This window comes from Suncus etruscus, chromosome 1 (genome assembly GCF_024139225.1).
Source record: "Suncus etruscus isolate mSunEtr1 chromosome 1, mSunEtr1.pri.cur, whole genome shotgun sequence".
Classification (NCBI taxonomy): Eukaryota; Metazoa; Chordata; class Mammalia; order Eulipotyphla; family Soricidae; genus Suncus; species Suncus etruscus.
The window spans coordinates 131,410,782-131,434,606 of NC_064848.1; the positions used below are offsets into that span (position 1 = coordinate 131,410,782).

Sequence of the window (23,825 nt, forward strand, 5' to 3'; positions counted from 1 at the left end):
CATTTGTTCCATAAATTATTATTAAGACATAGTAGGGGCTAGGTAATATGTTTAATGTTGCAATTTTACTGGTGAACAAAATAATAAGGGTTTGTTATTTCCAGAGAATGAAAGAAACGATTACATACATAAAAATGACAGTAACTTGAATATCAGTTTGAGGGACTATGAGCATTGGTAACAAGGTTTTGCATTTCCAAGCATCCTCAAGGAAGTTAGTAGGGATGAGAATGGAGTCAGCCTTACCTGGGAAGCAGAGGAAATCAAAGATAGCAGGTAGCGTAGCATGACAAGTATAAATGGGCTTGAAGAAAGGTTACCTTGCACCAAAGTGGAGACACATAGGCTAAGAGGAGGCTGTAGAGAAAGTGTTTTTTGTAAACTTGAGGGAGACATCTAGTTCCTACTCCAAGAGTATGATATACTATCCAAATTTTATACTTTTGCCCTCCCAAACAGTGCTCAGAAGATCCAGGACTCATCCCTGGTAATACCAGGGAGTTCAAGAACCAGTAGTTCATCCTAGTGTCCAAGGATTGTAGCTTTATTTAGGCGGTGCTGAAAAGGCATCTAGGTGGTGCTCAGGGAATCTGTTATATTGGGTATCAAACTGGTTAACCTTGGTACTATCTCCCCAGCCCCACCTATTTAAGTTAATGGATCTCAGGATAAAAGGGCTATGTTCTGAGAATAGCTTGGTGTTTCACAAATATTTCATCCACACAGATTTAAGGGTTTAAAAAAGAATGAAAACATAGAAAAGATATATCTATGGTCATGCAACCATTGAAGACACCATTTGTTTTGAGTCATCCTCTTCCCTGTTATAAAATTAAATATACTGATTTATCAATTTATGGATGATGGCATGAACTGGACAGCACAAGAAGTAGATGCAGTGAAGAGGACCAGGAGTGATGGTTCAGATATTGTCCGACAATTCTCCATCTCCTTTGTGAATCTTTTGAAACATGTCATTTCTTTATCTGAGGCCCTTTAGTCTATTCCACCCAATCTTAATGTTTTAAATGAACCTGCCCTCCATTGTACCAAATTCCACACATTATTTTTCCGCTACTCAGACTATGATCACACTGTAGCTGCAACTTTATTTCTTTATTTTGGTTTTGGGACCACACATGGTGGTGCTCAGGGCTTTCTTCTGGAGGTGCTCAGGGGACCAAATGTGGTGATAAGTGATACATAAGTGTTTTACTTATATTCTGTCTCAGTGACTCTTGAGCTGTACTGTTAATTTCTCTGAAAACTCTGGTATTATTAGCTACTCATTTCATATAAAATAACCAAATTTTTAAAGAAAATCACTATATCTTATAGTAATAAGATAATTTTAGTAGTAAGATAATTAATTTTAGTAGTAAGATAATAAGGTACAAATTTTCACAATATTACAAAGTAATTTTAATAAAGCTGATTTTATTCAATTTATTATTTAATGCTAAGGATAAAATAACACATTTGTTTATTGTAGAATGTAGATTATATTTAGTAACAGTATTGTATATTATTTTGCAACAGTACAATACTCTTAATAGTAAAGCTCTTTTTTACATGTAACAGTAGTTGTTAATTATATTTCCTGGTAAGTATAGTGCTATAACAGGCTTTTGTTATTTTTAGCATCCCAAGAATCCAAAAAATTTGAAAACTCCTAATTTAACTAACCCTATTCTATAATTATTAAATACTCCTAATTTGACTAACCCTATTCTATAATTATTATTAACTATGAGTAAAATAATTTTAAACTGATAGTAACAAATATCTTATTTAAATTTACAATAATAAGTTCTATATCTTTATTGTAAACTAATTGTATTGTAAATGATTTTACAAGCCTGTTACACTACAACAAATTATTTAGATCTAATTTATAGTCCCAAATTACTAAAGTTCTATCACATTAATTGTGGCAGTAACTAAAATAAGTTTATGCTAAAATTAATATATCATCTGCAAAATAGAAAAATCAGTATTTGACATAAACACATATATATGTATACCTCATTTTATTGCCACCCTGTTACCAATATTACAATGTTTGGATGATGGTTTTTACTTTTATTATCAAACAATGTCAGATATTTTCCTTGAAATAGTCTCATATATGTATTATCCAATTCATTGATTAATTTAAAACTTCCAAACCTGTGTCAAATTATCTTTTAACTCACAACTAGAGTGTCCAAAGATTGAGAACTTACTAATGCAACAATTTGAGCACATGTCTCAATGGCAAATCCAGTCACCTGAGCTGCACTTCTAATCTGTTTAAAATGAGACCACAAATGTGAGAAAAATATTCTTCAAAAGGAGGAAAGAATCCTTGACACAGTAAATGTGACTTTCTAAAGTAAATTTAGTGAATACAAAAGTGAAATAACATCCCATTTCCCAAAACTGTATCACCCTCCTGTTTCAATGCCTCCTAATATGATAATAAAGTAAGAAGTTCTTCAGCTGGGCTATCTTGTTTTGTGTAGTCTATGAAGCTTTCCCACAGCATCATATATATGTATGTATAAGTATACATACATAGTTTTTAACTTTTTGTATATTAATTTTGGAAGCACATAAAGTTCAGATATTAAAAATGACATGTTTATAATATGGCACCAACAAATATATATTGATTTATAGCATGCAAACTCTAATTTTGTGATTCTGCTCATCTTACTGTAAGAATGGTCTACACTCGACAGTACAAAAACAATAAATATGGAGAGAAATTGCACTAAATGTTCAGGTAGGGATTTAAGATGAGAATCTGAAATGTTCTGTTCAGTTTACCAGCAATAAAATAGAAGCAGCGCCACATTTTCCAACCCAATTTGGAGTCTATTATAAAAGAAAAGTTGTTAATAGGTGCTATACAATCTGTAATCCATGAACTAATGTCAGTATCCAAATTTATATCTTGCTTAACAATTACCAAGTACAAAGTGCTCTCAGAAATTTGAAGTGACATTTCATGATAACCAAAGCACAATATATCACCATTTGATTATGAAAAATGTTCAAACATACAGGAACAAGGAAGTAAATAGTTCAGCATCCTTATTTAGTCAGTTTCATTCCTTTATAAAATGTGATAAAAACATAACTTAAAACTGCAAAGAATTAGGGCTGGAGAGATAACATGGAGGTAAGGCGTTTGCTTTTCATGCAGAAGGTCTGTGGTTCGAATCCCAGCATCCCATATGATCCCCTGAGCCTGCCAGGAGCGATTTCTGAGCATAGAGCCAGGAGTAAACCCTGAGCACTGCCGATGTGACCCCAAAACAAAACAAAACAAAACAAAAAAAACTGCAAACAATTGCTGTTGTACTTACTTCCCACTTAAATTCTCTCTTTAAGTAACATTTTATGCATACATCTTTTTGTAACAATCTGAATTATGCTATGCATTTCAGAGTTAAGTCACATATATGATGTTCAGAATTGTCCATCATAGATAATAACAAGGAAAGGAAGTAGAAAATATCAAAAGTGGGAAAAACTTTGGCCCTACATTATAGAAATTAATATATTGGAAAGAAAGATATCAGAGGGTGGGAGTAACAAATGGACTAGAGGTTAATAAAGGGCAATAGCTAGAGAACATTGACATATTAATGGTATAGAGGTGTGGTATCTGTGTACATCAAAACTACTAGAGCCAACACCACTTTTAAGAATAGATCCAATTAAAGATGTATTTCCAAAGGAAGTTGACTTGGAGATGAGGGAAATATTGGTTGCGGGATTTGACAAATTGGGTGGATTTGGAGTTAGAATAGGAATAGAATTAAAGAAAGGCCTTAGTTTGGAAAAAATAATCAAATTATTTTAAGAAGGATCTATAATGTTTTATAGAATTATAAAATCCATTTTTTTTGCTGATACACTGTCTCAAGAATTTTTATACTGCCCTGATGTTGTTATAAATTGATAGAAATGATATGTCTAATACCAAGTCAATGAACTTTCCATACCAACACAACAGATTCCAAATAATACATCATTAAATTTCAAATTATAGTTGCATATAATATGGATCTTACAAGACAAGGTAGTTATTTACTTTTGATAATTTCAATGAGATTAAAAATTTCTGGGAAATAAAAATTAATCTCAAAAGTAAGCCCTGAGGTTATCACCAAAAATAAAACAAAGTAAATTTCAGAAATATAATTTGTATGGCAAAGAAAAATTAGCCCAAACCTTGACTATATTTCCATGGAAAATATAGGAACTCTTAATAGTTGAATAAAATTTGAAATGTATACCTTATAATTAATTTTTCCCACCAGATTGCAACTATGCATGAAAAAACAATGTTCTTTTGCTCTGTATATTATATTTCATCACAGAATCTGATTTTCTTGATTGAAAGGGACTTCAAAGTTATAAATATAACTAACCTTCCATAACCTGAATTCCCTACCATCATATCTGAAATGGCACCCAAACAATTTCAAATTCCTAAGGGATATTTCTGAAATCTCATGAACAGGATTAACTATTACAAAGTTCTTGGGTTTCAGGCAGTGAACATGTTCTTTCATCTGTCATTTGCTCATCTGGTTGGAACACATTTTATATCAAAGTAATCTGAATTATTTCCAAATACCTTTTTCAAGAATATTATGGGGATAAAGTTCAATCATGAACAAGTTTGTAATAAAGTAAATTAAAAAAAAAAGAGTATGATGGGGAGCTAATATTTTGAGGGCCCACCCTCATCCCAACAAATCTAGTGGTTTTCCATTGTTAATCCTCCATTTGTTTTTTGTTCTAGCACAGCACCCTCATTCTCTTCAGGACTTCTTTTTCTTTTTTTAATTTTTATTGAAACCAATGTGAATTACACAGTTATATTTCACAGTTATATTTAAGGTGCACAGTGACAGTGAATTAGGGTAATTCCTACCACCAGTAATGACCTCCCTCTCCCACTGTTCCCAGCATACATACCATACCTCCATCCTTAGCCCCCTGCACTGCTAGTGTAACAGGTCTCTTTTGTTTATAGCTTGTTGTGACTTGGGTCTCTTGATTCTATTGTCATTAGCTTTGACAATTAGCTGGTACCATCCACTTCTTTTTCTCAGTTTGTAGGAAGACAAAGATAAATGTATGAGGCAGAATAAAGTGATTCATGGTCTATGGTTCTGATTTTAAAAAGTAAAGAAAAAAAAGATAAAAAAAACCCACAAGTGGAAGCCCCTGTCTAGAAGCTATAAATATTGATTAAAAAAAGAGAGGAGCTGGCATGGTGAGTTGTTTTTTTTGTATGTTTTGGTTTGGTTTTGCGTAGGCACATCAAGTATTGTGAAAATTAGAAAGGAAATTCCCTTGGCCTAAGAGATCTCCATCATTGAAGCATACTGTCATTAGCCAAACTATGGGCTCAGGACCTGGTTGTTGTCAAAACCCAAAGTCTTTCTTTGTAGTTCCAGGTATTATTTTGCTCTGTTGTGGTTGTCAAAGTCAGTCCTCTGTAATTGGAGATCTTGGTTTTTGCACAGAATCTAGGACAAAGTAACAAGCACATAGTCTGAGGAAACTGAGATAGACTGGCAGTGGGTTCCTCTTTGACTAAGAGCCATTTTTATCACAGGTTAGTATACCCAGAGAAGAATGTGGCTAATTAATCCAATTCAGTATACTCCTTAGCCAAGGACTTTTTATAGTCAATTAGCCTCACCACAACACACAAAAAATAGTTTCACACTGCTAACACAAAAGGAACATAGAACCCCACACATGCTAAAAAGATGTTAGATCAGAAAACCCAACAAGTATTAGTCAACAATATAGGTTCACTGATAAGAACTTTAAAGAGAAAATTTTGAGGATGTCAAAGAATTATTTAAGAAGTTATTAGAGTAGAAATGAGAAAACTTAAAACATAAATGACAAAACTGAAAAACTTGGTGAAATGAAAAACTCATAAGAAGGCATTGCTAGCAGAGTAACAGCTGCAGAGGAAAGAATCAGCGAGCTCCTAAATGAGCTACATAATACCTACATACAACAGAATATAGAAACGTCTTTAAAAAAAAAAAAGAACAGCAGAAGGAAAATGTCCTCAAAAATGAACAAACAAAAATAGAACTTTGGGATAAATTCAAAAGAAAACAATCAAAGGTGGTGCAGAGCCAGGAAGAAAATTTGTATGAAGAAATAATAGTTAAATCATTACTGAAAATTTGTCATAGCGGAAAAGACATGGACCCACAACCTAGATGCCCAAATATACAAGTTAAAGAAAAGCAAATTAACAACACAAGAAGGCACATCTGGGGCCAGAGTGGTTGGGCATTTGCCTTACACATGCTGACTCAAGACAGACCTCCATTTGAGTCCCAGGAGTCCCATGTAGTCCTCCAACCCAGGGGTGATTTCTGAGCACTTAGCCAGGAATAACCCCTAAGTCTTACCGGGTATGGCCCAGAAACAAACAAACAAACAAACAAACAAAAAAAAGCCACATCCTAGTGACAATGATAAAAACCATAGATAGCTGAAAGCAGCAAGATGAAAAAAGGAAAAAGTAAACAAAGGAGCAACTTTATGATTTACAAAAGATTTACAGCAAATTTCACAAGTAAGCAGGAAGAAAACAGTGGGATTAAGGGGAAAAAAACTAATGAACTGAATACATCACCAAGAATATTCTACCCAGGGAGATTCTCATTCAGATTTAAAGAAAATGTACACAGCTGCATGGATAAACAACAGATCAGAAAGTTTATAGACTCAAAATAAATTTTCTTTAGTTTTGGTTTTGGGGCCACACCTGGTGATGCTCAGAGGTTACTCCTGGCTATGCACTCAGAAATCATTCCTGGCTTGGAAAAGACCATATGGGATGCCAGGGAAAGAATCAAGGTCCGTCCTGGGTCAGATGAGTGCAAGGCAAATGCCCTACCACTGTGCTATATCACTCTGGCCCCCAAAATACATTTTTGCTTTTGTTTAAATTTTCATAGTGTTATTGCTAAGAAAAACAAAAAATTCCTTCTGGAAAACCTCTTTTAGGGGTGTACCAAAATTAAAATTTCACCTGTAGAGTTATAAGGTCTTTGCTAAACTAAGCTTATTAAATTACATTAATGAATTCTAGGCCTAATTCCTAATTTCCTATTTTGTCAACATAATGTATGATAAACATGGTCAGGATTATGTTCCCATTAATTTATGGCTGAAATAAATTTGCCCTTTTTTCAGATTAACTCATTCATATTTATATTGTTATAAGGGTATTTATAATTATTCATTCACTAAAATTTGAATGTCTAGTATTTTGCTAGATCCCAGGAATACAAAGAACAAGACCTAGTCCTCAAATGATCTAATAATGACTGCTCTATTGTAAGACAAGAATTCAAAAATAATCAAGTATATTTTAAACATTTTATGTCATGGCAAAAAAATTAAACTGGGAAGCAGGGAGTAATATATAGGCAGTAAATTCCGTTGACAAAATTATCAAAGGAATAATTTCATATTTAAATATTTAAGCCTACATAATATAATACATATCTCTTCCATAAAATATTTTAATAATTTATTATGAACATGTAACCTTTTAAGCTATTAAGCAATGATGTGAATGTAAACTTCAGGAATACCATTACATTCTAAATTGTCATCAGTATGCAAAAGTAAATAAAGGATAGTGATTGCTAATCAGAACTATTGAGTAAAAAAATTCCTACAGTGGTATTTTCATATACTATTACAACTATAGTTGGAACTAATCATTCTGGGAAAGAACTTGCTACTAAAAGAAGGTAAAGTGATATGTATGAGACCCCTTCATTAACAATAATGAAAATCACTGTCAAAAATGAAGAAAAAAAAAGATAAAATTCCTTTTCTTGAGGCAGGTCGGGGACCTGGGGGTAATTGGTGAGAGGGAAACTGGGGACACTGATTGTGAAAAATCAGTGCACTGGTGAAGGGTGGTGTACACTGTATGACTGAAATTCAATTATAAACAATTTTGTAACCATAGCGCTTATCAGGGGTCTCAAACTCGTGGCCCGCGGGCCATTTGTGGCCCTCTGTACATTTTGTGGCCCATGGCCGGCCTTCAAATATCACAGAGTTCGCAATTATTCGCTTACCGAATAATCACAATAAAAATCACATTAGTAAGAAAAAAATCGCATTAAACATTCACATACCCCTAGCAGTTCCATTCGGGGTATGCAATTGTTTAATGCGATTTTTTGCGATTTTTTTTCTTACTAATGCGATTTTTCATTGAAAATATTCGGTAAGCGAAATCCCTTATGTGGCCCTGCCTCACCCCGACTTTGCCTCCTGCAGCCCCCACATAAATTGAGTTTGAGACCCCTGGCTTAAGTAATTAAAAAAGAAAGAAAATAAAAATGCAATTAGAAATTTGTATACTGTGCTAATTCAAGCATAATGGTTCTAAGGAATATACAAATATACTATCATTTTTAAACCATACATGAATACAAAAACTTTGTAGGGGAAAAGGCAATCCCGTTTTAACATCCATGTATACAGAGAAATATCATAGGCATGGTAGCAACAGACATATGAAAAGGTGCATTTTGGTAAAAAGTAAACAAATAAAGAAATGCAAAACCTGATAGGCCTTTTATCTGTTTTTGAAGTTTGACAAAGCACACAGAATATTATAAATAACAACAAAGACACAAAAATCATACTTCAATAGTCAGTATTAGAAGCTAATGTACATTCAGGTTTACTCTAGCTCCTCAGAGGTTATGGTGTCATAGTGAATGTTGTACAATTTCTGCTACTGAATTTGACTCGTCATTCTGAGAAGTGGGGTGCTCCTCTTTCTCAACTTGAGTGGCTTTCTCTGACCTTCTTGGGGGAGGCAGTTCATTATCTATCCCCTCTTCATTAGGTGACAGGTTACAAGACAATTCATCTGACATCAACACTTGCAAAGGTTCTGTTTCGCTTTCAATATCGACTTGAATCCCCAAGGCTTTAAGAATATCACATTTGCACATGGGACAGGTCCCATGGGATAAAATCCAGGGGTCAATGCAATCCTTGTGAAAAAAGTGTTTACAAGTCAGAATACGAATTGTATCATTAGATTTATAGAGTTCAAAGCAAACAACACAGCTATCTCCATTTGAACTGATTTCTTCATCCCCTTCTTTGAGTACCCGAACCTGGAGCTGGCCCAATGCTTTCTTGAGATCTATGGTTATTCGTTGCCATCTTCTATTTTGAATCCTTGATATTAAAAGTCTTCGGATGTGATAAAAGATGAAGTATGCTATGGTAGCAGTTGTGACAATCACAAACAAGATGACGTAGTAATTAATCCAGATGATGTGCTTTCTCCCAACATCTATCATGACTGTGACATACACTCCCTTTTTAATTAAATGCAATATCTCCAAACCCTTCAGATTACCAATCATCACCACAACAATACCCTCATATGTTTGATGAGACATGGGAAACACTTGATTGCCAGTTCCTGGAAAGTTGTAGATGATCACACCACTGGCTCCATTCTCAACAGCCACCTTAATTTTCTGTGAGAAGGTACATCCTCCCCGTTCAATGAGTGCAAACCATGTCACTGTGGAGTTTGGTTTCTTGAATTTAGCATAGGGATTGCATGCACTTTGTAGTTTTCCTTCCGGGGGCACAATAACTCCAACCACCCTCTTCAAAGCAGAGCTTCTTCCAAATACTCCTGCCTCCCCTAGCTCAGACAACATGCGATTCCCAACCTGAAATGATATGTTCATATAAGCTGAAAAAACAGCACTGCCTCTGCAACCATTCTGACTAAGAAGCCAAAGGAAACTAAATTTCATAAGCCAAGAAGATGTCATGTTGTTTTTCTGAGTGCTAATCCTGAGTCGATTCATCTCTCTCTTTGTCTCTGACGAAAAGAACAACCCGACAAAGGTGTGGATTCCACATCTGTTGAAAATCAATTTAAAAGTAAATAATGGAAAAAACTTACAGGTGGAAAAAAAAATCCTAGTGTTGTCCAGCATGTTTTGGGAAGAAACTCTATATGAGGTCTTATGGGTTTCAGATGTTTTATTAGAGAGAGAAAAAACAAACCTTAAATTAAAAGAAATAACTAAAATTGCCTCACTACTGAAACTCTAGACTCATGCTCACAGTTGGATGATATGATTATGACATAAAGACAACACAGCCAATGAGATGTGAGTTTAGAGCATGCTGGGAACTTACTGGCATGAATGCTTCAAATGTTGCTATGGGCATGTTAGTATAAGGTGGATTCAATCCCTGAGCTACATGTAATATGAAAAGATGAAACATTAAACAAACATACAACTCATGTTAACACATGTGTCTGTGAGAGCATAAGAGGAAACTATATGTTTTTCTTCATACTAAAATAGGAAATATTTTAATAAGTGTCAAGTATTTCAAAATAGTTAAAATGTTTATATGGCCAATTAAGTGGTAAAGCTATGCACATAATAAGCCTATTTTAAAAACACTAGATAAAGTGAAAACTGATTCATCATGTAAGCTGTCAGACTAAATGCATTTAATAGAGCTTGCTCAGAAGTGTGTTAGTTTAGTTCAGTTTTGATATTCAATGTAGGATATTCTCTTAAAGGTCTTTAGCTTCATTCTCCTCTTCTTATATTAAGCATGAAAAGGAAATAAGACCAGGAAAGAAAACTTATTTTCTACATACTTTGACATTCATCAATAAGCTAACCAAATTTGGAAAAGATTGAGTATAGGGAAAAGATCATGTATAACACATATATCTATAAGCATTAGTACAATTAACTTATACTAGAAATTTTGTCAGTGATTTAAAAAGAGAAATATTAAGGCCTCCCTTAATATTCACTGACAGCTGTCATTGCTAAAGGCATTTGATGAAGCTTTACAAAAAACATTGGCCTAAATCAACAAACATACCTCAGGAAAGAAGAAATGCACCCTGGCAGTTCTACCTACATTTCTGCTTCATTATGTCACTGTCAGATGACTTCAAAGGTAATGACTGTGAACAAACATAGATACACTGATGCTATAGAAACCCTGTGCACATTCTTAAGGGTGTTTGTATCTCAGGGGTTCTTTATGGGGAAAGATGAAGACAAACTATGCTGTATTTAGGACCAAAAGCCTAGAGATCAAAATTCAGTTGGCTTTATGCCAAGGCAAGTGCCTCACCCACAATACGATCTCTCCAGACTATTATCAGCAAGTCTTAACTAAATACTAGCTAGAAAACAAAAATCAAATCTAAGGACCTTGGCCTTAAAGATAGAGAGGAAGAGAGATAGATACAGATTAGTCTCACTCTTCTGTGGGATTTAAGAAAAATAAAAGACATCCTTATAATAATACTCAGAAACCAGAGAAATGAGGGCTGGAAGAGCAGACCCATAATATGAAGCTTACCATAAAGAGTGGTAAATTCAGTTAGAGAAATAACTATACTGACAACTATCATGACAGTGATAGTGAGTGAGAGAAATAGAATGCCAGCCTCAAATACAGGCAGGGGGTGGGGAAGGCGCTGGGCATTGGTGGTGTGTAGATTGCACTTGTGAGGGAGGGTGTTATTTTTTTATAACTGAAACCCAACTACAAACATGTTTGTAATCATGATGCTTAAATAAAGATACTATTAAAAAAAAGATGCATAGGATGCTCTGACATTTTTGGCTGGTTTTCACCAGAGCAAGGTAGTTATGACATTGTAATGTGACCCATCCTAGAGAAAAAAAAATTGAAAGAGCAAAGGCTTTTATAGGGCCAATAAGAAAGTCTGAGATATGAAACAGAGGTGAAACTTCCGTGTCATAATGCTCAACTTACTTTCCCAAAACGTTTGTTTTCCTCTCTAGAGCAGTGTAGGACTACTACTACTAGAGCGTGTAGGACATAGGAAGAAAGCTCACAAAGTGTCACCTTGGTTTAAGGCCATATATGAGAAATTTTGGCCAAAACAAAATCCAAACTTTCAGTCTCACTGTTACACAGGTATTAATCTATTAGAAATTAAAATATAAAGAAGGTCAAAGATCAATAGAAAAGATTGAATAAATATCTGCTGTTTTTTTCTATATTATCAAAATGTGTCCACCATCTCCACAGAAATATTCTTAGTATCACTTTGATAAGAAAAGCAAAGTCCATGTACTAGTGGCATTGTAGAAGCCAATTCTAACAAAGCTAATTCTTCTAGGTTCAAAAACAGAGGTTCAAAAGGCCTACACCTCCTTTCAAAACTAAGTAGGTCAATGACCCTCTGGAATTGCTCCCATTGCTATTTCTGTTTCCCTAATTGTTGCAGTCTACCATCCCACCTTAGAGGCCCTATGGCTCATTTTGGGAAATACTAACCTCAACAGAGATAAGATTTTTGTAATGTGGGCCCTAAATAGGCTCTATATTGATGTAAAATGTGTATTTACAGACTCAAACGTATCATCTCATTAGTTGGAATACGTTACCTTCACAAGCCAGTATCTTTGGAAACCAAACTCCCTATATATTAATAGAATAAATTAAATATACATAATTAAATCAAGATTAGATCTTATGATGGTTTATTGAGCAGAGATATTAGATATCAAAACTTTAAACTATGAAAAACAAGTATAAAATCCATATTATAAATAAAAGTTTATTATGGCTAATTATGCCAACTATGTCACAATCACTTGACAGTAAAAATTAATTTTTTTTAAATAGCCTAATGTCCTTATATAAAAAGGGCAAAAAATGTACAGCAATTGAAACATTCTAGTAAAACCTGGGTCTGGAGCAGCCTTGCTCGTGGTAGTCTAGGACGGGCCACAGTTCTATCCCCCAGTGTCCCATATGGTCCCCTAAGTTAGGAGCGATTTCTGAGTGCATAGCCAGGAGTATCTCCTGGGTATCGCCAGTGTGGCCCAAAAAACCAAAAAACAAAAATAACAAAAAGTTACTAATAAAACAACAAGTTCAGTAACTGAGTACAATACAAAGGTTTATTTTCAAAACCCATTAATTTTAACCTCCTTTGCACTTGAGAGAGAAGCTGGAGTTGAATTTTCTCTAGAGTACTATTAAAGAAATTCTCTCGTTTTACTCAGTCACATCTTCTGAAGATTCTCTGCTTTTCTTAGGTTCTCAGAATGTCACACTTGCAAATTGGACATGTCCTGTGAGCTAAGAGCCAAGGGTCAATGCATGCCTTATGGAAAAAATGTTTGCAAGCTAGAATACGTATTACATCTTGAGGTTTGTATGTGTCAAAGCAAACAACACAATCATTTTCATTTGGATCTATCTCTTTATCTCCTTCTTTGAGCATTCGCAATTCAATCTGACCAATAGCTTTTTTCACATCTACCTTCATCTGTCTTCGCCTTCTTAAGGAATAATTGGGCATCTGAGGTCTCCAGGTACAGTAAAAACAATAGTAGGTAAACATGAAAACCAGGAAGTAAGACAGATACAAGATATAATGGCTCATCCAGGGCACGTATACTCTTCCCACTTCTATGATAATCGTTACATAAACTCCTTTCTGAATCAAGTATAAAAGTTCCAAGCCTTTCAAGTTGCCTATCATCACTGCCACTATATTTTCAGTTCCTTGATGAGACATGGGGAATACTTTGTTGCCTGTTCCTGGGTAGTTATAGATGATGACCCCATTTGCTCCCTTCTGTGCAGCCACATTGATTTTATGTGTGAATGTACAGCCTCCCCGTTCAATTAGGGCCAGCCAAGAGTCTGCTTGTTCAGGCCTGCTGAAATTGGTCATGGGGTTACAAGCATTCTGATTCCATCCTTCAGGAAGTACTACCACACCAGACACTCTTTCCAGAGGAGAATGATTTCCAAAAACTCCACTCTCACCTAATTCTGATATAATCTGATTTCCCTCCTGAAATGTGATATTCAGATGTGCTGTCCAAATGGCTTTTCCTTTTGAGTCAGGCAGGCCAAGCAGTAGAAAGATGCTAAGTCTCAGCAGTCTAGATGAAACAGAGCTCTGAGCTGAAGGAGTAGCTGTAAGCAGGCTCATTTTTCCATTCATTAATCATGAAAAATGAAAGAAAATCAATTGGGAAAGAAAGCAACAAGTTTCTGTTGTCATTAGACAAGTAAAGCATGAAAACATCGAAGTTCTATGTGGATCGAAGAGATCTTGCTCCTTCCAACATCTTTATTCTTAGCAGATTCTCTTATAAGGAAATTAAATAACAAGTTGTTGTTAGTACAATGTGATTTTATGAAAATTATGACTTCCTAATGGGGTAATTGTGACATCAAAAGAAGTTAAGCCAATCCAACAGTATATATGACGACTGTGATACATACTTAAATCTGATAGGCCAAAAGCAATGATTCATGGTAGATAGCACTGATTAAAACTTCAAGTAATAAACAGAAACATTTATGCTTTGAATTTATCTAGTCCCTCCAAACTGAATAACAACTGTATATTCATTATTTTTTCTATTTTGGTGAAAGTCCACAAACATCAGTGCTCAGGTTGCTCCTAACTCTGCACTCAGAAATTGCTCTGGCAGCTTTGGGACCATATAGAAAATTGGGAACAAACCCAGGTCATTTTTGTGTGAAGAAAATGCCTCAACTGCCCCACTATTTCTTTGGCTCCAACTTTTATGGCTTTTCTATCTGAGAGGCAAAACAGAAATGATGCAGGTATTATTACATGTACCTAGCCTGTACTCAACTCCTATGTATGGTTTTATGCTTCCCAATAAGTACCGTATTTGCCGGCGTATAAGATGACCCTTCAACCCATGAAAAACTTCCTAAAAGTCGGGAGTCCTATTATATGCTGGTATACGGCATGCTGAAACTTGTTCCAGCTTCAGGGACGAGTGATACATACCCCTCTTACTTTTAAGAAATAACTTACTTTTTAGACTTTTAAGAAGTTTTGCATGGGTTGAAGGGTCGCCTTATACACCGGCAAATATAGTATTCAATGGGAAGCAGCATAAAATTCCCCCAATCTCACTCAATGTTAAATGATTAGCCCAGAGCTAAAAATATACAATATTTATATGTCCTATAAACATAGCCTGATATGCACACAGTGAATTCTGGAATAGCTATTAAGAATATACTGAGAAGCAAATGCTAATGAAGAAGCATTTTGTGGTACATATTATCTAGGAAGCACATATTTTGAGCAAATATATAGCTATAAGTTGCAGACAGAGCAGCAGAGAATATATTAAAAAAGAATAAATGTCAAAAAGAGACACTTTGGTTTTAGGGCTTCAAAGTACTGTTCTCTAGAAGTGAGTTTAGAACAAAATTTATCATAATTGTTCAAATAAAGGAAGAGGTAAAATAAATTAGGCAGAGGAAACAATGCTTTCAAGTGTAACTTCACAAAGTTATTGGAAAGGAGTTTAACAAAGAGATTTGAAATTGAGAAGGGTGATAAAAAAGAAAAGTAAATAGCATTGATTTCTGAGGAGCATGATATCAGGCTGGAGATTTTGGGTTATGCACCAAGGAAAGAAAAAATTGTGATCTAAGCTGAGGAATTGAATAAAATGCGTTTGAAAAATTTCAAAGATTTTTATTTTCTTAATGCAGTCATGGTATGATATGGAAAGTCATCTGGAAATGAAGAAAATAGGCAATGTAAACTTTGACAAAAAGAAAATAGTGACTTGAACTCTTAAATCATCATGAAAGACATTGAGACACAAAAAGACCAAGACTTGCCTTTGAGGTTGAATTACAGATATGGTAACTATAGCATCTTCACTGCTCTTAGAGATACTTTAACACTTTATTATTTTTCAATCTTCAACCGGTCTATTTTAAATGAACTGGTGACATCAACTCCAATGATTATTTACAATACATAGAAATTCTCCACGTTCTATAGAACTAAATAAAGGCAGAGCATGGTTCCTAGTGTCAAAAAATGAACAAGCATTTAAATCATGGCCTCTTGAGATATTTTTTTTTGCCAGTTTCACAAACTCTTGTTTTTTTTCTTTTTAAAGAAAAGTGTACACTAGTCAGTTTACCATATTTATATAGTTGTATGTTAACAAAATCCAGTACATATATTAAATGTCTTTATATATGGAATTGTTCCCAGATATAAATGAAGTGTGAATTCCTGGCTAATTCCTTTAACACCAAAAAAGTAAAATCTTGCTTAGATAATAGTGTACTGTTATATTAGAGGCTGTTGGATAAAATTGCAATTATTTAACATTTCTTTTTTTTTTTTTGGTTTTTGGGCCACACCCATTTGACGCACAGGGGTTGCTCTTGGCTATGCATTCAGAAATCGTGGCTTGGGTGGGGGGACCATATGGGATGCCGGGGGACCGTCCTACTCGAGTGCTTGCAAGGCAGACACCTTACCTCTAGCACCACCTCTCTGGCTCCTATTTAACATTTCTAATTATAATTAAACATAAAAACATTATAGTTTAAATCACATTATTTGATTTCATATTCATATTACAAAGCAGTAATATAGAGGGTACTGTAAGGTACAGAGTTCTGGATTAGAGGACTAATGCATATACCTTATATACATATAAGACACCAATATGTTTTCCCAAAATTTCCAAACCTGCTCTGCACTGCTTGGTACAATTGTAGTGGTTCCCCAAGGAGAATTACCAGGTGTGATCCTGGTGGTCCCTAGCATATCCTATCCTGAGAGCTGCCATACCAAATTAAAGTGCTAATCCATTAATCCCACATTTCCAGGCTAAAGTATAATTGAGATAATACCCTGAAAATGGTGAGTGTATCCCTTATTAAAAATTAACACCTGTGGACCAAGAGATAGCACAGTGCTAGGACATTTGCCTTGCATGCAAGCCAATCCAGGATTGATGGTGGTTCGAATTCTGGCATCCCATATGGTCCCAGAGCCTGCCAGGAGCGATTTCTGAGCTCAGAGCCTGGAGTAACTCCTGAGCATCACTAGGTGTGATTCAAAAAAAAAAATAACACTTGTATGGTATTTCGATCAAAATAAACACATAGATTTCACTCTCCACTTTTATTCAACATAGTATTAGAAGTCCTGGCTATACCAATCAGGCAAGAAAAAAATATCAAAGGGATATCAATTGTAAAAGAAATCAAACCATCACCATTTGCAGATGACATGAATGAAAATATATTATAATATATAATATATTTATATATAATATATAATACACTAAAGAGACCACAAAAAGATCCCAGAAACAATATATCAATATAGCAAAGTAGCTCATATCAAAGTCAATACAAATAATGGTTGCAATCTTATATGGAAAAAGATTAATGAGAAGAGAAAATTAATATATTATCCAGGTGATGGGAGTTAGCAGTGGTGGTGGGATTGGTGTTGAAATATTATATGACTAAACTTCAACTACCAAAAATTGTGTACAACAGTTACTTAAATGTTAAAAATGTTTAAAACTGGGACCGGAGTAGTGGCGCAAGCAGTAGGGCATCTGCCTTACATGCACTAGCCTAGGATAACCTGCAGTTTGATTCCCTGGCATCCCATATGGTCCCCCACTCCAGAGGTGATTTCTGAGCACACAGCCAGAAGTAACCCCCTGAGCATCACTGGGTGTGGCCCAAAAAAAACAAAACAAAAAATTTAAACATTTAGAAATAAACACAAGGATCAATAGATCAGACTTAAAACCCAGACTTACAGATAGTACTTATATATAACTGACAAAGGATAACAAAGGATCTAAGCCCAGGCATAGATAAAAGTGTTGGGGCCAGAGCAATAGCCCATTTGCTTTGCATGCTGCCAATCCAGAACAGATATGGGCTCAATTCCCAGCATCCCATATGATCCCCATCCAGGAGCGATTTCTGAGCGCATAGCCAGGAGTAACCCCTGAGCATCACAGGGTGTGGCCCATAAAGCAAAAAAAAAAAAAAAAAGGAGAGCCTCTTCAACAGTGTCGGAAGAACTTCAAACTTTTCAAACTTTTCAAACTTTATGCAAAAGAATGAAGCAGGACTACTGTTTAACCCAACAACAAAATAAAATCATAATGTACAAAAAAAACACACAAACAAAAATAAAGAAAATAAAGTATGTATAGTATGTACGTAAAAGACAATTTAAGGAAGATATTCTGTGATATCAGGTTCTAGGTTCTATAAGTGAATTTGGAGACTTGAATCAAACAACATGAGAAATGAAAGACAAACAATTGAGAATGCACAAAATGTAAAGACTTTTATATAAGAATTAAACAGAGTTCTTATAAAACACATAACTTGCCTTTGAGTGAAAGAAGATATAGTCATGATATAAAAGGCCACATAATTGAATTATAAAAGTCAACACAATCAAAACTAAAGAATTTATACGATTAATATCTATATGTAAAATGTACAACATAAAAAGCCCATAAGTATAGCGAAATTCATATATATGTTGTACATATTCATTTATGGCTCCTCTATTTTTATGTACTGTAGCATCTGCCTGGGACTGAGAGAAAGAGAGGGAGAAACCAAGTATCTTTTTTTACTCCACCTGGACTGAGGTCTGCATTGCTGCTTGGGTTTTTTAGAGAGAGGGAAAGAGATTTACTGGCCAGAGATGGGAAGGCCCAGGTTTAATAAAGAAAGAAAGAGGGATAGATACAAAACAGGCAATATCTCATGATACTCTATCTCCAGCTCCCTGCAAATCAGCAGGCACTGTTCTGGTCACTATCCAGGGCCCCTCTCTCCACTGTCCAAGATTTTTCTTCTATATCTGGTATGACAAGGGGGCTAGCAGAGAGCTAAGCAGAGAGCAAGAACCCAAACATCAGTTGTAGGTGGGACCAGAACTAAATCAGGTTGGCTAAATCCAGAAGCTCTCAGAAGGGTTTTAAATTACTGAATTAAGATAAGGACTCTGAGGCCAGATCGATAGCAAAGAGGTAGGGCATCTGCCTTGCACATGCTAACCTAGGATGGACCACAGTTCAATCCCTCGGCGTCCCAAATTGTGGGTCCCCCAAGCCAGGAGCAATTTCTGAACACACAGCCAGGAGTAACCCCTGAGCATCACCGGGTGTGGCCCAAAACCCCAAAAAAGAAAAAAAAGTTAAATGAAAATATTCTTTCAGAATCAAGAGTAATATTTACAATAACCAATATAGTAACCATCAGTGTCATAAAAAACTGTTATGTATTTATATACATTACAAAAATTAAGAAGTCAAAATAGTATCACTGTCATTTCTTTTCTCTATAGACCAAGATTATAACTGAACCTAAAGTCCTGATGGTAGGAGAAATGTGGAAAGCTAAAACTACATGAATTCTCAACTTTTGAATTGCAAGGAAGTAAAGTGACATGAATGATGCCATCAGTAACATTATTGCAAACCATGGTATTTAAAAGGAAAATAAGGGGCCAAGGGAGAGAAAGGGGCCGGAATAAAGGTATCTGCTATAGAGGAAGGCTGAGATGGGGTGGGAGCAGGGACAAGATAGTGTAACAGTTAATTGTGGCAGGAAATAAACTTGTGAAAGAACTGGTGTTGAAATATGTATCACTGAAACTCAACTATGAACAACTTTTTAATTCTGTAACTCTCAGTGATTAAGGTTTTTTGTTTGTTTTTAATAATATATTTATTTAAGCACCATGATTACAAACATGTTTGTAGTTGGGTTTCAGTTATAAAAAAGAGCAATCCTTTCACCAGTGCAACCTTCCCAACCACCAATTCATTAAATTAATGAATAAATATACATTTTGGGGGGACTACACCAAACTTGAGCAGCACTCAGGGGTTACTCCTGGCTGTGCACTCAGAAATTGCTCCTCTCTTGGGACCAGAAGGGATTGAACTGTGGTCCAACCTAGGTTAGCACGTGCAAGGCAGACACCCTACCACTTGCACCACTGCTCCAGTTCCCAAATATACACTTTTCAAAAATTCTGGAGTTTTTGGAAGCCTTTCTGACACTACAGCTTAAAGGCCACACTCACACATTTTTATCACACTCAACAGAGTGCCAGGTTCACAAGTTTGTTTGAATAAATGATTAACATAATCAAGGTGATCACAACAGAAAGCTGTTCTCTCCAGATTTCATAATCATATTTTACATTCTAGAAGTTTTCAATGAGGTCTTATCAAATTTACCATCTCTATTTTACTTACCTTGAATTCATTCTGTTGCCAAAGCAACCTACTGAAAAAAAATAGTAATGAAGTTTACAATGAAATTTCTATTTGCTTAAAAGCTTAGATGGCTCCTTCCATCTGAGGAAAACAACTCAAACTTCCAAGAATGGCATTATAAGCCTCTCAGCCTTCTATCCTTCAATGAAATTGCATTTTTCTACTTATATCAGTCCTAAATTTTATGCTTCTTCAATTGCACAGAGTAGCTCCTGTGACGTATACATTATAATACTAGACACGACTATACAGTCTTTGTCTTTTCTAGAAAAATCACATCTACTTGATATTTATATTGCAAAATTAGTATGAATCATTTCTTTATTTTATCAATACCTTTTGAGAAGATATTTGATGGGTTTTTCCATCAGGTTATGGAATATATTTCTAGCAGCCTTGAATCTAGATGACTGGGAAATTATGTTGGCAAATAGGCCACAGCAGAAGAAACTCACAGTTCCAAGTTGCATGCCTTGGATGGCCTTTCATTATTATCTTTACTCTCTTAATGTGAGGTGAGTCCAGCTTTATATATATTCAATCATCAGAGTGGATAATCATGTTAAATTTCAGGATTAGAAGAATCACCTTAATTATTCTAAGGAGACCAAAGATATAATCTCAGTCTAGCCAACACCAGAAGAATCTCAGTGATCTAGATTGATAACTTATAATATGTTCAAATCAGATTCCAGTGTAGTTAAGTATATATAAGTAGAAGATGTATTTTTATCAAAACTATGTGCTCTGTTAATATTTTGTAGATTCAGACTAGAAACTTATTTTTATTTTTAGTACCCAGCATCTAGCCCATCATAAATTCTCAAGGAAGGTTGGCTTAAATTCAGAGTGGTGTTGTCTTCTCTAGTCTAGCCTGTATTGTTCATTATATAATTATGTTTCTACTTAATTTTATCTTCAAAAGGGTAAAAGGATGCATAATGAGTTTAACCTTTAATTATTCTACATACTGAATATGCATAAAGTGAAATTTTATAGTTATACCTGAAAATAAGAATCATCATAAATATCTGAATGCAAAGATAAATTCCAATTGCTATAAATCATAGTTCATAAATTATATTATTTTGTAGTCTGAATTCAAGGCACAATCTATGTAACGTTACCACTAAACTAAAAATGATGAATTTTTCTTCTCAGAAATATAGGTTAGAAAATAGACTAATATAGACTAAAAAATCATGAATAGGGATTGAAGTGATAGCATAGCAAGTAAGGCATTGCCTTGTAGAGGTGATCTAGGTTTGATTCCCACCTAGAAGCCATGCTCTGTGGACCCCTGAGCCTACCAGGAGCGATTTCTTTCTTTCTTTTTTTTTTTTCACCTAGAGATGATAATTTATTATTTTACTGAGATCCAGGAAAGAACAGAAAGACAACTGATCACAAATACCATTTCCCTTCTCTAGTCTCACTGCTCTGCCCTTTGACAGATCTGCTCGCGAACCCCATCTTCCTGCCTTTTCTCACGGTGACCCTCTGTCCTACTCCTCTGGTGGTTTCAAAAACCACAACTGCTTCCCCTAGAAGACACAGCGACTTATGGAGAAACTGCTCCAGAAACATTGACGAAGAACTAAAAGGAACACAGGCTGTTTGAAAAATCATTGACTGACCTTCACCAAGTATGGACCTCCACCCAAATGAGATGTCCCATTTGGCAGCAATAACTCAATTCTGTGGGGTGATGACAGAAGTGTGTTTCTATTTATTCTACACGATTTCTAAGCACAAAGCAAGAAGGAAGCCCAGAGTGCCTCCATGTATGGCCCAACCCTCTCCCAAATAACCTCACTAATAATAGTTAGTCTTGAAACTAACCAATGGGAAATATCATAAAATGTCGTTGGTACTACTGATTTCTTTGCTGAAAGCTAGACAAAATACATTTTTAATATTAACTCAAGAGCAGAGAATGCACTAACTACTCAAAGGAGGAGGAAATGCACTCATGCTAGAATCTTTAGGACAGCCTTTCAATTTAGCCCATAACTTTAAAATAGAAAACTCTGCTCAGATAGCTGTAAGAGCCTAGAATGAGGACCGAATTTGTCTAGACCCTGTATTAGGGTTCTGCCATTTCAAAATTGTACAAGAAACCCAAAATACATTCTAGATCTTCCTACGTTAAGATCAACCATCAAAGTTAATGTAAACTTTGTCTTCCTAACATCAGTTCCAGATAACACAGTTAACTCTGATTAAGTTCACATGAATTAGCTATAGAGCAAACAGGACTGTGAAGGAGGTTCAATTAAATTCACCATACTGTCTACAGATCACATGTCACAAACCCTTGCTCATTTGTTAGGTAACTAAACTCCTAGGTAATGTCAGAGAAGAAAAATATAGCCATCACTCTTGCAAAATGTATAGAAACACTCAACTTTGTAATGAACATATTTCTAGGAAACTCAGGCCTTGCTAAGTGCTACCTGTAGAGGAAGCTGTGTTGAGCCTTAGTTTCTTCCTCAGTATGATGGGGAGACATTTGCCTTCTTCTCAGTAATACTTGTATTTCTTCAAAATAGATGTGAAATAGCTTATTGCATACTTACTCAAGACCATGGTGAGTATGAGACAAATTATTTCACATGTTTGTATATCACCAAGTATAAAACCAGCATAGATGAGGATCAGTAAATGGGCCTTTCTTTACAATTATATAAAGGCTATTTCCTCCATTAAAACTTTTTCAAAAACAGTTTCAATCTCTCTTTTGCTGTCTCCTGAGTCAAAACAACCCTCTTAAAATATATTACTTGAACACTTTGACGGTCATTCTGGGTATTATATCTAATTGTATATTACACATTTATAACATTTGTTTTAATATAGAATGCCTTGTGAATTTTTACAGTTACTTTGGTAAATCCTGTTTCTTTCCCTTTACTCATACCAGCATAATATAACAACATAGTTATATTTTCCAACAAATATTTGACTTTTCAAAGATGTATTCTGGAAACTATAGGGATAGTAGCTTTTGGCAACCTCTGCTTTATACAACCACTCATTACAAACACATAAGACAGAGGCAATAATTTGACAAATCTTCCTTTAACTAAGAATTACACTGGCAACAATTATCCAGAAAATTATCTTATTTAATAATACAAGATCAGAAGCCATCTGTCTTGGACTTTATCTTCAAAAGTCAACAATAAATTCCATCTATATTTCCAGCTGAAACCCTGGATTATGACAGAATAATGGCTACAAAATGATAACTGTTTTCAATATATTAGCAAACCTACTGAATTTTTTAATAGTTATAATCTCCTATAATTATTTATATAAGTACATAAACACACATGGGGTCATTAAATGGAGAAATGGTCATTCTTAGGAGAAAATATATCAGATTAATTTTGCACACAATTCAGTACTTCAAAGAAGCCCTGCCAGTAGCATCAATATTTAAATTAAGTATTTAAACTTCAGCAAAATTTTTCATTAACCCAGAGAGAGGCCAATTCAAGGAGTAGGCAGATGCTGTTTTCACCCAAAACCTCCCTGACAAACTCATCCCAAATTTTGCTTTCTTCAACACTGAACATTGTGTATATACATTTTGGTAAAAAT

General features: G+C 35.0%; 3 protein-coding genes across 3 annotated transcripts in view; all 3 read right to left on the reverse strand.

Annotated features, from left to right (window-relative positions):
• Positions 1-23,825, reverse strand: part of CADPS2 (calcium dependent secretion activator 2) — a 613,966-nt gene that overhangs the window by 385,671 nt on the left and 204,470 nt on the right.
• Positions 8,781-9,911, reverse strand: RNF133 (ring finger protein 133). Its single transcript, XM_049776128.1, has one exon. It carries the CDS (start codon positions 9,909-9,911, stop codon positions 8,781-8,783), a length of 1,131 nt encoding a protein of 376 aa, XP_049632085.1.
• On the reverse strand, positions 13,160-21,636 carry RNF148 (ring finger protein 148). The gene is made up of 2 exons (XM_049771069.1): positions 21,609-21,636; positions 13,160-14,082 (listed from the first exon to the last, which is right to left on the reverse strand). The coding sequence occupies exons 1-2, from the start codon at positions 21,634-21,636 to the stop codon at positions 13,160-13,162; spliced, it is 951 nt and encodes a 316-aa protein (XP_049627026.1).

Bases quoted from the DNA above. Each gene is read 5' to 3' on its own strand.
- RNF148 (XM_049771069.1), bottom strand. From the start codon at position 21,636: ATGGTATTTGTGATCAGTTGTCTTTCTG. The intron at 14,083-21,608 runs TTCTTTCCTGGA...TTTCATGATTAA, and splicing joins TGTGATCAGTTGTCTTTCTG to TGAATGGAAAAATGAGCCTG.
- RNF133 (XM_049776128.1), bottom strand. From the start codon at position 9,911: ATGAATCGACTCAGGATTAGCACTCAGAAAAACAACATGACATCTTCT.